This window comes from Athene noctua, chromosome 2 (genome assembly GCF_965140245.1).
Source record: "Athene noctua chromosome 2, bAthNoc1.hap1.1, whole genome shotgun sequence".
NCBI lineage: Eukaryota > Metazoa > Chordata > Aves > Strigiformes > Strigidae > Athene > Athene noctua.
The window spans coordinates 9,515,030-9,531,635 of NC_134038.1; the positions used below are offsets into that span (position 1 = coordinate 9,515,030).

The 16,606-nt window shown below is 40.7% G+C and overlaps 1 protein-coding gene across 1 annotated transcript in view; it reads right to left on the minus strand.

The window, feature by feature from the left end:
- Window positions 1-16,606, minus strand: part of TG (thyroglobulin) — a 160,686-nt gene that overhangs the window by 65,222 nt on the left and 78,858 nt on the right. The window contains exons 39-41 of the mRNA XM_074897572.1: window positions 12,827-12,920; window positions 7,931-8,090; window positions 2,832-3,031 (exon numbers count right to left, since the gene is read on the minus strand). Of these exons, the coding sequence (XP_074753673.1) occupies window positions 2,832-3,031; window positions 7,931-8,090; window positions 12,827-12,920 (454 nt within the window). The remainder of the gene's footprint in view (window positions 1-2,831; window positions 3,032-7,930; window positions 8,091-12,826; window positions 12,921-16,606) is intronic.

The following is a 16,606-nucleotide window of genomic DNA, read 5'->3' on the forward strand; positions in this document are numbered from 1 at the left end:
ACAGTAACGATGTGAAAAGGTGACAAAAACTTATGAATTGTGTCATAAAGGACAGATGGATTTCACAGATGGTTATGGGGAAATTCTGTGAGGTATGGCCATTTCTCACAAATAACTGAAAGACTGTATTGGAGACCTTCTGGGAAGCATGATATTGTAACAGCTGACAGCACTGAGGTGATTCTACACAAATCTGAGATTACCTAAGAAACTATATCAGAAATACCAAATTTGGATAGGGATGTAGCAAAACTGGGGCCAACGGAGAAAAAGTAATCAGAGGTGTTTGGTTTGTTTGAGAGGAAATTAATCTGGTAAAGGAGAGAAAAAGGTAGCTAGGAAAAGGGGAAGAAAAGGGATCTAAAGGGCAGCTAAGCACAGGATCAGGAATATTTAGGCCCTGCACCTGATTGGAATAGTTTTCAGTAGGGCAATAAATCTGCTCTTTCCGCCACTGGCTGACCTGCTTCCATGGCCAGGAGAGACCTGATGTCTTCCCTTGCATTGCGGGGAGAAAACCTGGGACCTCTCCTCCTGACACCCACCAAAGAATGCCTGGAAGTGAGACCTACCATATCTGCCCTCCACAGCCTCCTGAAAGAGATGGAGGCGATCCATACCATTGATCCACTCTCCTACATCAAAATTGTACTGGTTAATAAATCAATTAATCAAAATATTAAGTTAACATCTAGGTTAATGCTCTTAAATTATTTAAAACAAGGCCATAATCACTGAGACTACTTTTTTCTAATCATACTACTGAAAGATGGAATAAGTTATAAAAAGTCTCCATGACAGCTTTGCATTAATTTTGTACAATCATTTTTCAGATCTGTTCCAAACAAAATCTATTATAGGGCAGACATAGGAAACTCAAAAGCATTTTGTTATTTCAGGAGCACGTCTTCTTGTAGAGAAAGTTTCATACATCACACCTCTCTGCATGCTAAGAAACAGTATCATTTTTTTATGCATGACAAGGACCCAAACAAGGAGTGCAAAACTAACTTGTGCAAAAAAGCTGTATTGCTTCATGGGATTTCTACCCTCAGGAAAGCTATATCTGGTATATATTCTCAGTTTCATTATTTGTAGTCTGTGTGAACCTCCTTCTTTGATAGTAAAATTAAAAGTACGCAATGATCTTGGTGTCTTGGAACAGAAAAAAAGATGTATCCCTTTCCAGAAGGTCTAGATGAGAAATCTGATCAAACCAACAGTTGCAATCTGCATCATTCCATTACAAAGGAAAAAAAAAAAAAAAACCAAAACATTTTTAAGCCATTGCTATTACTGCTTGCTCTTTATTTTATTAGTGTATTTCACAAGAAAACTAACTCCATCATAACAAAGTAAGGATAAATGCTTAATATTACTTTGAAATAAGTGGAGATCCTGCTGTTGGTAGTTGTCTGCACAGTCCAGGAAGAAAATTATTGTTACGAACACTAAATTAGTGGGAAGAATTGATGCACCTGCCTGCTTATTCCACTTGCAACTATTTTCCATTATTTGATGTCCTGCTGGAGGAGAAAGGAGGAGTTAAAAGTTTATTTTATAAAAGAAAAGATGTAATGTGGAACTACACTCCAGAAATAAGGATAAGCGAAGAGTTCCCTGCATTTCCCTTTCATAAGTTGCTCAACTGGTAAACTGCACTGTATCCTGTTACAGATTCCACAGGGCCCAGTCCTAAGCCATGTCAGTAAAGGGTTTGTGTCTTCAGAGGAAGAGTAGGATGAAACTGTACTCTGAGAGAAAAGGACTCTGGGTCTACTAGCAAATTAACTGCTATGCCAAGAGATGACTAAAAATCTAGGAACTATGTGAGGAATTATCAGAGAATGACGGAAAAAACCCAACTACCTGAACAGCAATTTTCAACAACTCTCCTTGCCTTCCCCTCTAGAATGATGCAATTTTAAATAATCTTACTGAGACATGGAGATGTAGAAGGCAAGTTATGTTTCCTGGAACAAAGGCACACTGAAGAAAAATCAAGTAATTAATAGAGATGTCGTTATCTCCAAGGCAAGATTTTATTTAATTAGTCCTAGGTTTCCTGGACCAAGAATTGTATTCCTCTGCTCACTGTTTCAAGTCAACACTGCTAGCAGATATATCATTTTGTCCAAGTACCATTCCTGCTGGATGTGTAAACTTCCACTGAAGATTAAACCTCATTTCAGAGAGCACTACTCTCGTCTGAGACTGTAAAGATCAGTAATGGTAGTATCGATGCTGACAAATGTGATCTCAGAGTAAGTCCTGAGACTTGACACAGGAAGGGCTGTAAAATACGGATCACTTGGGGGTGACTGTGAAAATGGTCCAAGCTGACAGCAAACAAGCCCTTGGGTAAACGGATTTTTACTCTCTCTCTGAAACTTGCTTTTTCTTTTAAATGAAGTCTGTCATGAGATCAGATAAAGAGATTGGATACTTTAAACATGCGGATGTTTGGCTCATCAGTTTTAGAGTCTAAAAACTGCTGATCAACAACTGTATTTATGGAACGGAAACTAACCTGTTGTACCTATAAGTTATGAAACAAGACTATTTATATAATACACAAAAAACCACAGTGACGAAAACCAGATTCTTACTATGACTAAATCAATCACCAAAGTGCACCTCTTGTACACCCTTGTGAAGCACCCAGCTCCTGGAGATAGCAGTTACAGGTGAGATGAAAAAGAACTGTAGCAGTAACAGCCCTATTAGTGCTGCCAAGGTATGGATGAAATAAAACCACCACCCACACACTGCAACATCCTCATGTCTGTAACAACATCCTTTCACTGTGACATGGCAGGAATGGGACTTACCATCAACACCACCCTCCTGAAGAGGTCCATATCTGCTGCCTCTGTGAACAGATGAATGCTGGTGACATCTGCCCCATCGCGGTCAGCTCCTAAAGAAACCCGGCTCGGATCTCCTCCAAAGCTGGCAATGTTCTGTTGCACCCACTTCAAAGCGGCCAGTTGATCCAAAAGGCCAGCATTTCCACTCACCTCAGGAGAACCTATTGTGGAAAATAAATAAATAGGTCTGAAAAGAAATAAATCTATAAACATTTGATGTTTTGATTAAATGTTACGTTTTTAGCAGCTCTTGCATCTGAACCATGACAAAACTGATACCAGAGTTTGGAAGTCTGAACTGGTTTCTTCCAAGGTCATCACTTAACAGATTGACTCCATTTCAGTTTTACTACTCCACCAGACATCCTGGGGGGTGCCTAACTATCTGTCACAATAGAAAAATAACACTCCAACTTCCAAGGTTCATTTGGACACCTCACAGCAGAAGACTTGAATCCAGGCTCAAGTATCCATAAATTCAGGCCATGAGATTCTGTTTCTACATAAGTAGCTCAATCTTAAAATGAATTAAAAGTAAACAAAAAATCAGTGTATTTGCCAACTTCTCAAGCTGGAAGGGACCCAGTAAGGATCATTGACTGTTTTCCTGAAGTACACCTTATTGCATCTGTTTGCTTCCTACACCCCCTTTACACTGTCTGACCAATCATTTGCAAGTCATATCATCTTGCATTTCTTTACACACATACAGATAGATATTGGTTTATAATTTATAATATCTCCATATATATCCTTTGAGACTGACCTATGTCTAAATGATAGAGATATGATTTATATGTGTTCATATTTTTGTTCCCATGAAAACAAAAGAAAAATAATTAATCATGTACTCCCCATGCTGAGGTATCACCACTGAAAAGATTTCTTTCTTTTCAACACCAACCCGTGGTAACTTGATAACTTTGATTAATAGGAAACTAGGGCTGAAAGCCTCTAATGATGCAAACACCTAGGCAAGCTTAATTTTATATCAACTAAAGCAGAAATAAGTAATTCCTACACAGTCTGAAAGACAGGAATAGAAAATTATTATTCACTGTCTACCTCCTTTTAATCCACAATAAGCCATTCATTTTTAATGATTTTAAATTCTTCACACTAAAAACTTGTGGGGGAAAAAAAAAAAAAAAAAAAAGAGAAAAGCCAGGAATAGAAACACAGCTGAAACTATTTGTTTCTTCCATTGCCAAGACCAAATAGTACAATTTTAAAGTAAAGGTAGGCTCAGAATCTAGTGAATCAAAATGAAGGAAGCAAACAGTAACAAACATACACATTTCAATTATTACTAAACTGGAAAAGGACGACAGTGCTAAATATAAGCATGAAAATCATCCTGTTTAATATGACTTCATGGACTCTTAATAAAAAGCTGCCACTTTGGGGACAAGTAGTCCTGTTTCAGGCAAAGGACAGTTTAAAAGCTACATCCTGTAGCTGATATACATATGTCTACCATAATAAATTCTATAATATATTAAATCATAGAGACCGACTTCGGCAGCAGAATAGAATATAGAGCAGACTGGATTATTGATGGCCTTGCACAGCACAATAGCCATCACTGTAAGTGCCCTTTCAATAGCACAGCCAAGAACTAAATTGCCCCAGAAACTACAACCTTCCACCCATAGCTATAGTTTCAGATAATCAGTCCAAGCCACACCTGTGAAGCAATTAAAAAAAAAAAAACCCTGCTTTAGTCTGTAGGGATTTTTTGAGTTTGTACTGCACGCCATAACCAGTTTCCAGTGTTCTCAATCCAGCAATAAATCCATTCTATGCTGTTAAAAAGGAAACCTCAGTTCAAGGGAACTGAGAAACCTTCATGACTCGTGAGTCCTCACCAGAGGAAGTGAAATCCATGTAAATGTTTTAGACACACAATGTGGCTGACTACCAGTACAACAAGACTGAGGAGGGAAATAACCAGTTCCTTTTGCCCTGCCGAAACAATAGCCAGGTTTTGAAATGTACCACACTGGGGAACAGATGCATGCACAGACATTCACAATAGTTAGCATAAAATAAACATGTCTGCCAGGAATCTTTTCCACTGCCTGAGTGATAGGTCTGGATTATAATCTCGTAAGTGGTCTTTCTGCAGTAAAAGATTGTGTTCCTGGGGACCACAGGAAAATGAAAAGAAACGTGTTTAGAAGGAAGCAAACAATAACAAACATACACATTTCAGTTGTTACTAAACTGGAAAAGCATGAAAATCATCCTGTTTAATATGACTTCGTGGACTCTTAAAAGAATCAGGCCTAAAAATATGACTGTCTTCTCCATACTCCTGCCGTACATATCACTGGCATTTCACCTTAACTTTTCTGTGTGCAAAGCGAGAGGTAAAGGCACTAGTAGGAATGTACATCACTTTTTGCAACATTCATGAGTGACAGCAAATTAAACATCCTGTATACTTAGAAGAATCAGAGATCTTTGACACCCTGCAACAGCCCTGTCAATGAGAGACCAAAACAACTACAGAACTAACCAAAAAACAAACAGAAAAAAAGGACATCTCTTGCTTTCACTACCCTTCCTCACCCAAAATCTCCATTTAACTTCTTCATTTCTAGTTTTGCAATGTACAATAAATCAACATGAGAGGATTCGTCACTTTGCTTAACTGGACAATGAAAATTATATTGCTCACAGGATCATAACTTGCATTTATAACTTCAGAGCCTTCTAACAGTCCTTCTGCTAAAGTCCCCCCAGCCCTAAGGACGAACTCCTGCAACCTTTGGAACTGATGGTAAAACTTCCAAAGGACCAGAATTTGTCCAAGTCTTTCAGTACAAATGGAAACATCCCTGGTGTGTTATTAAGGATTTGGTTTGGGGAAAAAACTCTTATAGTATTTAACCCAGCTTGATAACCTTCACTGCAAATCACCAGTGGCTACTGGTTATGTACAGAAGGAGTCAAAGGTACTCCACCACCCTGTGGTGGACTAAAGAATAGTTATTACAGCGGGAGCACTGCTCAACAGAATGGATATATCCATGCTGACAGGGAGCCTGGTGCAGGCATATCACAGCTCATCACCCCTGCATGGACTAAAGGGGATGTAGGGGAGACAGGAGTGTGGCACTGAAGGAATTTTTAGAGCTTCCCATGAATGTGGTTCTTAGCTTGCTCCAGTGACTCTTTGAAGACCTTTTGTAACTTGTTCTAGATCCTTCTGCAGCAATAGTATTTTCCCAAATGCATGCCAAGGATTTCCCACAGGGCAAGAGGCCAGGAAAAACTGCACTTGTCCCTGGCTGCATCTCAACAGTACAGAGAAGCAGAAGGCCCCTGAATGTTCCCTATCTGCAATGGACCACACCTATCTGAAGGTTTGCAGGAATGCCAGTTCAGTACATTCAGCTCATGAACTGATGTTTTGGGCCATGGGTGCAGATCCCCATTAAAAAGAGGCTGGAAAATTCATCCTGGTCACTAAATTATGGACCATCATATAAATACTGCTATATAATATATTCATCCCAGCTCGCACTTTCCACTTAGGAAGAAACCCAGGTGAGATTCACAGGGCTGAGGGAGGTTAGTGGGTAATGCGTGGGCAGTGCTGCGTAATGGAAGCTCTCACAGCACATATTCACACTGCATTTGGCTCTAGCCAAAATGAAGACAAAGTATCACTTTCATAAGCATCTGGTTTGCACTGATGAAAACAGTGATTCTTTCCACAGATACACCTATTACCAAATTCATATCTAAATGAGTAAGGAGTTTGTAGTGCCAGCTCTCTAGTTACTGAATGAAAAACAGGCTTTGACGGGAGTGAGCTTTGAACGAAACAGTAAAACAAAGAAGGGAAACAGTACCCAGTAGATGCAGCTATAAACCCAAACTAGGCAAAATTCACCCAATGTTGCCAGCAGTAAATGCTCAAAAGAATCATGAGACAAAGTATGTAGGTCTGATATTTGCAAACATGGCAAATATAACCTCCTAAAAGTTATTAAGGTACTAAAATGTCCACTAGGGTGATCAAAAATTGCCACCAGACCAATGGAGCCAGAATTCCACTTGCAATTGTTGCATTTTCTCTCCATGGCTCTCTACCTTAAGTTCTCCTGCCCCAGACAGAATTGAAAAATGGTAGAAAGTGTTCCCTCCTTGCTTAAACAGGCGAATCTAATAAGAGGCAAAATTAAGAAAAAAAAAAAACACAAACCAAAAAAACAACAAAAAACCCCCCCAAACAATCCCATAGACCAGATGACACTACCACAAAGGTTTAGGGACATGTGAATGTGACTTTTCATGTGTATGTGCCTCTTTGTACAACATAAAATCCTGTATGTAATGGGAATTTGTATAATTTTTAATGGCAATTGTTACTAGGAGGCAACAGGAGAGCAAAAGTGACCTTTACACTAGAGTATGGGGAAGGGACGCAAACAGAGAACATGAAAATGTTCAGTCACATCCAGGACAGCAAAAGAGATTAACAGAATTCAAATTAAACATGGCAAGTCCTTCAGAGAAGTCAGGCTGAATTACTGAGAAGCAATCAACTACCTTTGTGCTATAGTTTCCATACTTTCATGTCCTTCTTACCATTCACCTGCAGTTACCCCTCTCTGCCTCTTCCCCAACCTGACTCAGGCACAATCAACCACTAGCAAAATTTCAAGAATGGAACAGCTGGAAGTTGGAGACATTGAAAACCATATGACATGCCACTGAAATTAGCAGGAACTTTAATGGCTAACCTATCTTCATGTGTCTCTACAAAACCAAATAACCACAGCTTCAAGTGCAAACAGATGTCTAGCCAGTAGTTTGATATAGATGCTTGGGTTTTGTTTGTTCTTGTCCCTTTACCTCAAGTCCCCACCATTTCTTGGCCATTTGCCCCCAAAAAACAATCAGTGAAAGATATGGGTTTCTCAAATTAAAAAATAACTTACCTTTAAAAACAAACAAACAAAAACAACAACAACAACAAACCCCAGAAGTGTTGTAGAATTTAATTAAGCTTGTAGTCGTGTCTGTTCTAGAAATCCATGACTTACCAGTACTAAGGAAGCCAAAAACACCAACTCGGTAGTTTGCTGTCACAACAATGACGTTACTGATGGCAGCTAGGTATGATCCATCTATGGTTGTCTTTCCTGCCTCAGCATTGTAACTTCCTCCATTGTGGAAAAACAGCAACACTGACATGTTTTTGACCTGCCATGACAACAATGAAGTTAACATTCTTGCAGCCAACTGCTTTTGTAGGTCACTGATGAGAACACAAGCATCTTCCCCATTAAAATTATTCAAGCCATTCATAGCTCCTTAACAGTGACCATAATGAGAGGATATCTGGCCATCTGGCTCAGGTTCTAGGGCTAAATTGTCTAAAATTACCTATATATCATTAAAGAGCACACTATGTCCAGTACAAAGATTTAATGGCCCCACTGTGTTCCACCAGCCAAAAACTCTACCAGGTTAGCTCAAGGCAGACCCATCCTGCTGACTTGGCCATTGACCATGTGGTAAGCTTGGCTTTGTTGTAACGTGTCTGCTTTACACAAACACACAGGAAAAGTTCAAACAAGTGGGAAACAGGAGAAAGAAAAGGCCTGTTGTGCTGTTTCATCTTGAGCAGGATTAACTCAATACCTATGCAGGGCTGCTTCCTATTCTCCAGTCTTCAGCAGTTAAACACTGCCTAGTCAAAAAAAATCTCACTTGACAAGAGTTCCTCATTGCTCCTTCAATCCCCATGGAGGTTTTCCCCTACTAGATATACTGAGGGGTTCTGCAGAGAGGACTTTGTCTCTGCATGGGAGAGACTCACTTCTCATGGAGCACAGAGGGGTTCTGCCCTGAAAGAGCCCAGCAGGACTCCCAGGATGGGAAGAAGTTACAATGGGCTGCTGCCCACGTTAGCACTCCTTGCAGAGCCACCCAAATCTGCTGAGAAACTGAGGCCTTTTCCCAAGGCAGCACCCCATCTGTGTGGACCCTCTCTGCACACACAGCAGGGCTGCAGCTATGCTGCCACTGCGTGAGCAACACAAAAGCAGAACTGCCCCAGGACACCTCGGCCTTTACCAGCAGATGAAGCTCTGTTAAGATGACACTCAGAAGCAACACCAGTGAAACATATAGAAGGGGTTTGGGTTTTTTTTTTGCTCCCCCCCCCCCCCCCCCCCCTTCTGCTGCATAAAGCTGAATAACCTGCTCCAATGCTAGAAAGGTTTTTTTCAAGGTGTAACCTCAGTTTTCCATTCAGCACTTTCATCCCCTATTGCTCACTTTGGGAGTATCCTGAAGGAGGCTCCTCTCTCCTCTGTTCAGCAGCAGGTCACACGCACCCACCCATCCCACTTTCTGCTTTGGCAGCTGGTGGTGTTTTTCAAAGAAAGGCTGGTGGCCCCTGCAGCAGCATCAAAGTACATCTGAGATTTGTTTTTCCCTGCAGCTAGAGGGCATTGGACTCTGCTGCTGTTATTTTCTGGATGGAGCTTAGCTAAACACAGCAGTCCCATCTGCTCTGGCAAGCGTTGTCTCCAGCAAAAATGTGATTGGATGCACAGAAGAAGCAGCAGAGAAGTGATGGTTGCAGCCTTCTGCAAAATTACAGGGTAGGAGGCAAAATCCCCTCAGCTGGCCTTTAATTTGTCATAACTGTGTGCGCTCCTCACTTATCTATCTGGAGAATCACTTCAGAGGCTTCTTGTAAACATGAAAAGGTACCGAGAAAACCCAAGAATCTGCAAGCACTGAAACATGCTGCTCTCTCTCAGGAACTTCTGCTCCTGAATAGAAATTGCCTAATTCAAAGTGCCGTGTCCCTGGTTCTCATTTCTGCACTCCATGCAGCACAGCGAGAGAAAGGGGGGTAAAGAAAAAAATGAGTCTGTTTTCACATGGAAATGCATTCTAAAATATAACCACATCGAGCCATGTCAGCTAAAACAGTATTAAACATGATGTTGAGCCTGCTCCATCCCCTCAGATCAGCATAGTTAAGCCTGACGTTCAAACTAGGCGTTTCCCATGTGCCCACAGCCTGCAGAGGACCATGACCTCCAGCTGTCCTGTAAGTTTTATATTACATTATGCTGAGCAACTTTACCCAATGCTGTAGCAATGAAAAGCTTAAGAAAGGCAAAGACAGAAGATAAAATTTTAAAATGTCAAAACAAAGCCTGCTGCAACAAATATGGAGCAATCTGAGGGAATATTTAGCACTGCGAATGTCCCCAGTACCAAGTGTCTGGATGTAGCATTCCCATTTCTAGTCTGCATCAAGCAATGACAGATCTCTCTCCTATGTAAAGGTAGATGATCACAAAATAATAATTTTGGTTTTAATCCCAAAGGATTTCAGTCTCAGAGCTCATGTATTTGGGCATTTTAGATTAAGGCTGTTTAACATAATTGCCTTCCCATTTCTTGTTAGCCATTTTAATAGCATAGCACAATTATTTTCATGCTGTAATTGAACCATGCCTCACAATACAAGATATTTCATGTCATCTATCTATCTATCTGGTAACCAATTAATTTTTTACTATACATTAGCTGCTGGATAATTTATTTTAAATATAAGTGAATTTCTCCCAATCCTTGTTCTCAACCAAATCTAACAAAACACTGCAATTAAATCCATGAGGCAGAAGAAACACAAGACCTTAACTAAAGCCTACTGGAGCCAGTCCCTTCACCCACCACTTGGAACCAGGCTCAGACACAGCACCACCAGTGTCAGTGCCAGGCTGTAGGGCAGTCACGACAGCTGGGCAGAGTGGAACCAGCATGTTCCTCACAGACAGGCCATGGTTTCCACGTGGCTACTGTGCAGTGCAGGATTTTGCTCCATGCTTAGAAACAAAACACAGACAGTTGCACTTTGAGGTGTAAAATCTGGGACGCGGTCAGATGGCTCTGTGGCTTCACTAGCTGGGCAAGGTCTTCTGGGGAGCCCAGCAGCTCCACCACGGTTTCAAGCCTGCAGGGTCTTAGGTCCCATGTGCAAACCCTCAAGAGGGAGGAGAAGTTCAGCATCCACCAGGAAGCTGCAAAGTCAGCTGGAAGTCTGAAAGGCTTCATAATATTCAGAACCACCTTTTCCATCCTTCTGTAAAACACATAATGAGCTATTTGGCAGAGAGCGATTTAAACTCTACCAAGCCAGGCAACCTCCAGTGCTTTTACTACTGTACAATATTGCTCTGAAAAAAATTGAGTGCAACAGGGATGATGCAATAAGGATGGGAATAACATGTGCAGGGGATGGGAGAAAAGGAGAGAGGATACATTTTCTATTCTTATTTAGTGGAGAATTTAAGCTCTTGATCTTACATTTGAACCGTTTGTAAATCAAGCTGAAGCACAGCTTTGCTTTGCTACTGTGACAGGTGGTGATGGTTATAGGTGGAAAAAAGTCTCTCAGAAGTGTCAGTTTTATTTGGAAGGTTATGTGGTACACGTAGCTTTGGAAGCAAAATGAGGTGATGTCATTCACCTTCTTCACAGCTTGATGCTTAGAGTCTTTTGGTGACAGGCAGCAGTCCCTGCACCATGCTCTGGTTCAGGCTCAAAATGCTCCTGAATGACCTCTGCCTTTGCTGCTCTCCAGGAGATTTTATATTCAGTATTTACTAGCTAATTTAACTTTCTGTGGGCTGAAAATATGTAACTATAGCTCTCTGTATGTGAGTAAAAAATAGAGCTCACCACAAAAAGAAACAGGAAAATGCCATGCCTTCTGCTCCCAGCTACTTCTGCAAAAACAGAAGTTTTGGTTCTCTCTTGGGCTAGACTTACACTTGTGAAACTGATTGACTTGATCGGATCTACTTCTACCTTACACCTCTACAAAAGACAGGAGGGATTCAATTCTCAGTACCGCTAAGGAGAAAAAACAAGCCTATTTAGCCTATCAGATGGTAGAAAATACAATGCTTTCAAATAAGCTATCTTGAAAGCAGCACTTAAATAGAGTTGGCAAACTGCCTGGGACAGTGACCCGATGCTTTCAATAAGCGATGACTGCACTGAAGGCAAAATGACAGTCCAGTGTTGCACGGAGAAAGCAGACTGCTGGTCTTTCTGGTGATTAAAAGGACCTGGAAGGGACTTTGTCTGCTGCTGTCAGATAGCTAAACCAGCTCTTTGTAGCATGACAGACTCACAAATTTCTATTATAACCACCATCACCTTCTGAAAATTACCAGAACTGTGGAAAAGAAAGCTCTATTGCTGTGCTCTGGGCTCACTCTTCGATGGGATCCACATGTTATTCAGCATCTTTATCCCCAGCCCCCCAGGGATTTGGCCAATCATCTAAGCTTGGCTCTGACTTGAAGCTTTATTTTATGTCTGTTTAGAATGAGAAATTCAAGAGCTTTCAAATAACAATTACTTAGATTCTACCACTGGCCCGGTCATCTTTAAAACATCTATTTTTATGCTCTGCAAGCTGGGCACAAATCTAGTATTGCTTGCTAACCTCATTCCTCAACAGAGCTCCCACGGATGCCAACAGAGGAATAGTAAAGATGAGGGTGAAAAAAAAACTCATCTGCTGCTGCTCAACTGGTGGTGTTGATACGATGTGTTGTAACACATTATTGTCTCCTGGACAAATGGTCTCATTTCAGGGACATTGCCATTTCTGTCCTTAATTTATCCTCTTTTGCTGCCACCTTCTTCTTGTGTTTTATTTCCCTCTTTGTCTCTCTTATTTCTAGGTTTTTAATTTTCTACCCTCCTAGTTACCCAAACACAGCTCAGTGAAAGCCTATAGGGAATACTCTTGCACCAGTACAAACAAGAGAGCACCTATTTTAACCTTGCAGGGCTTTGTGAACGCCACATGAAATACAATCATTCATGCCAATCAAAAGTACTTTGAAAAGAGACAGTACTCAGCTACAAAAAAATTCAGCCCATCTCCTACTTACAGTGGTGGCAGGAACAAAGACATTCAGATATAGGCAGTCTTCACTGACAGAGTATGACGGGGCGTCTCCATCTCCTGGCTGCCAACAAGCCGCTCTAGAGACACAGATTGAGAAAATTACGATAAAAAGGTTTGTATACTTTTCCCACTGATGCTGTTTCATTATATTTGGATGCACTAAGTTTATCAAATCTTTAAATTTGTAGATCTCAACCACATTTAAAACTATGCCCACCTATACCTTAGTAACAAACACGAGGGTTTGTATAAACACATAAAAATACAAAAAACACATTGTATTTTCATGTTTAGGATCCTTCCCTCAGAAAACTAGCCTCATTTTAAAAATATTAGAACTTGAAAAGCCTTCAGAAAACTCATGCTTTACATAAACTGCACAAAATTATCATTAGATGTAAGGGAAGCAGGATTGGGGGTCTCAGGCATGAGTCTCCCACTGCTATTACCTGCACACCTATGTAATCCACTCTTTCGCTAAAATGCCAGTTATTTATTTTAATGTCTTCTAGTCTGTAGGCTACATTTGTTTATATTTATTTTAATTTCTAGTGGTCTGTAGGAAAACATGGCAAGTTTAAAATTTTAAAGTCATTTTAAAATCCATTTGCCCTAAACTTCATAGCAGACCATTAACAGTGCCCAGCAATGTTAAAAGTAACCTTTCTAAAGGCATTCAGCCAGCCAGCCACGTACAAAAAATAATTTTCTGGCTATCATCTGTATGAGATTCATATGCTTGAGCTCCCTCCACAGCAAGAATCAAGTGGATGACTTCTGCAGTTCAGATATAAACTATTCTGAAGACAGTTCTGTCTACTTCACAGACATATTTATATCTCATAATCAGTTATTGAAAATCATCACAAGTTATTAGAAAAGAAGCCAAAAGAGGCTATGGCAAAGACAGTAATATCTCAGAGCATTATTTCTGAATTATAATTTTTAATGCCCTTGCAGAATTTAATAGAAAACTGCAAGGGAAAGGACCAGCTTTAATGCCATTCTACAAAATTTTTCTATAAGGCAGGTTCCTAGGACAGTGATATCACTCGATAGCTTTCACACTGATGTAAAGAAGCACATAACCTCCAACCAAAACTGTTAAAGCCATTTTAGGCAGACAAAATACAAATCCCCAGGTAGGAACCTGGCCAGAACAACAGGTCAAACCCTATTAATCATGTAGCTTTCCACAGGGCAACAGGAATCATCACCTGTGCTCGTGGGTTTTTGTTTGTGTTTTTTTTGTGGGGTTTTTTTGTTTGTTTGTTTGTTTGTTTGGGGTTTTTTTTGGTGGGTTTTTTTTGTAACAGCTCATGGAGATTCCCTGTACCTCCAGCTCCCAGGATCTCCTCATGGCAGGACTGACTCCGGGGAGAGGCTGCCACCTGCTGAGGCATGGCCACAGCTCCTCCAGCAGCTGGAGACTCCAACAGCTGGACAGGTTATTTGATTGGTTTTGTTGGTTTGGGGTTTTTTTAAGTTTTTTATCAGGTCTGTGCTGATAAGTAAATATTTATCTTCCGTCAGTAATGTCACTGTGCTAACGTGAATTTCTTACATACAAATAGTGTGCAACATCAATATAGAGTCCTAAAAAAAAATCCATGTCAACATTTTCTATACACACAGGGAGTGAGGTCCCTCTGATTCTCCAAGTGTGTCCCTCTGATTCTCCAAGTGTGCCTCCATGGTGCTAAGCTCAAAGAATTATTTTTTTGACCTTAAATGAATAATAGAAGATAATGGCCAAGGTCTTCATTGGCCTAAGGAAGCGCTGAGAATTCAAAAGATAGGAGCAGATTAACTATGGTCCCTAAATTGCTTTGAAAATCTCAGCCAGGAAGCTCATTCCAACACCAAGTCTTCAAAGACAGACAGCAGAGGTGGATGGCTCTTACCAAAATCCTGGCAGACACTACGCTGTGGCTACAGACACAAAGAGTTCATGGTGTGTGCGCTAACCTAACATCACTGTGCATCTGAAGAAACAAAAAGCTATGTCTCACCAGATCCCTCCAACATACATGGGGCTGCGTGGTTACTGTGGTTTTGCTGTTAACACCTCCACAACTCGGGTGCAGCCTGAAGGATGGGACCACCAAAGGCCCGATGGTCCTTCAACTCCTCAAGACAACACTATCTTTTTTCACTCAGTTCACCACAGACTTTGCTGGAAACCTCTGGGGATAAATCCTGAGTAATGGAGGGATCAAACAGCTTCCACACAGCTGTAGGTCTCTAACTCTGCAGCCTCAGGGAGCATTTTCACCAATCAGGTGGATATTCATGTCAGTCCAACAGGGTGCTGTCCTCCCAGCTTCCTTTCAAAATCTATCATTTCCTTAATGTAAGCTCTTGGACAGATCATCTAGCTCAAGTAGTTAATTATTAACCACATGAGGACACTCCTGGTGGCAGGAATTGAATAGATAGCCAGCCATGGCTGGAAGGATAACAGGGTCTCAACAGACCTCACATCCATATTAGCTTTCTTGGAAGCCCTTGGGTTGCTAAACCTCAGCTCTCAGCCCTGATTTCTTCAACTCCCTCTACAGAAAGTTCACCAAATCCTTCCACCAGAGTCTCTCCTTTAGACTGTTGTGCACCTTCAATATCTGTTTCTTGCTTCTATCTTTTTTTCTTTTTTTTTCTTGCATCTCCTCATGTCTGGCCATGAAACAGTCTGCTTTTTATTGATAGGAAGATGATCAGGTACCAGCTCTCCTGTATCAAATTTCTGTATACACGTGCAGCATGGCTCACTCAGATGGGTGTCGTGGGCTCTGTCATTTGCTTGCTATTGTGTGGAGCAGGGATGCACTGAGAAAGACCCTATAAAAACACTCTATTTTCATATCTTGTTTCTTGTTACTGCATTTCTATTTGTTGTGCTTTTTTTAAAAAAAATAAATCCACTGTCCTAACTTGTTCCACAGCACAGATACACTAAGTAGTGTCGCTCAAACACTTTCTTTTAAGAAATACACATTCACAATTAGTCATTTTGGTTACCCAACACAACAAAATGAAGACTCGTATTGTAAGACTACATGAAACACAAACAGGCACACAGAGGCTATGTCCACAGAGTGCCTCCAACCTAAACTCACTGAACAGTGATGTCTGTACAGTCCTGGAGAGCCATGGACAGCCAAGGGGAAACACTAGATATAGGAACTTAAGAGAAATTTAGCCCATCTGCTAATACAGTTCCTAGCTCTTGTATCTTCTTAAGGCATTACCTAAAAAGTTTATAACTTCTTTCCTTGTGTTCAAGCTATTTAGCAAGGATTTGCCTTTTAATAGTTTTTGGACAGAAAAGACTATCTGGATCCTTCAGTCCCATCTCCTGACACTACTAGGCAGAGAATTTCTATATGAGGTCCACAGCTTCTGGTTACAGAAAGGCTGAAGTGCCTGTTTGATTAAATAGTCTGCAAATTTATGGCTCTTCAGGAGCAAAATGTACTTGTATAAATATTTAAAATTTATGTGTAAATACTCAGAATGAAAATGGATTGACAGCAGACAGACAGTGGGGAGTTATGCATAGATTCAAGGCAATGTACTGGAATCTGTCTTTTTTCTTGAAGTGATAGCATGCATTAACAGATAGACAGAGTAATTACTCTTTTTGCTAAACAAAGTCCCAAACTTGTATTAATCTGTACCCTATAAGTTTTTTGCAAGAAAGGACATGAATATCGTGGTCATCACTCCAGCTACTTTCATATACCTGGGTGGACAAGCACTTCTG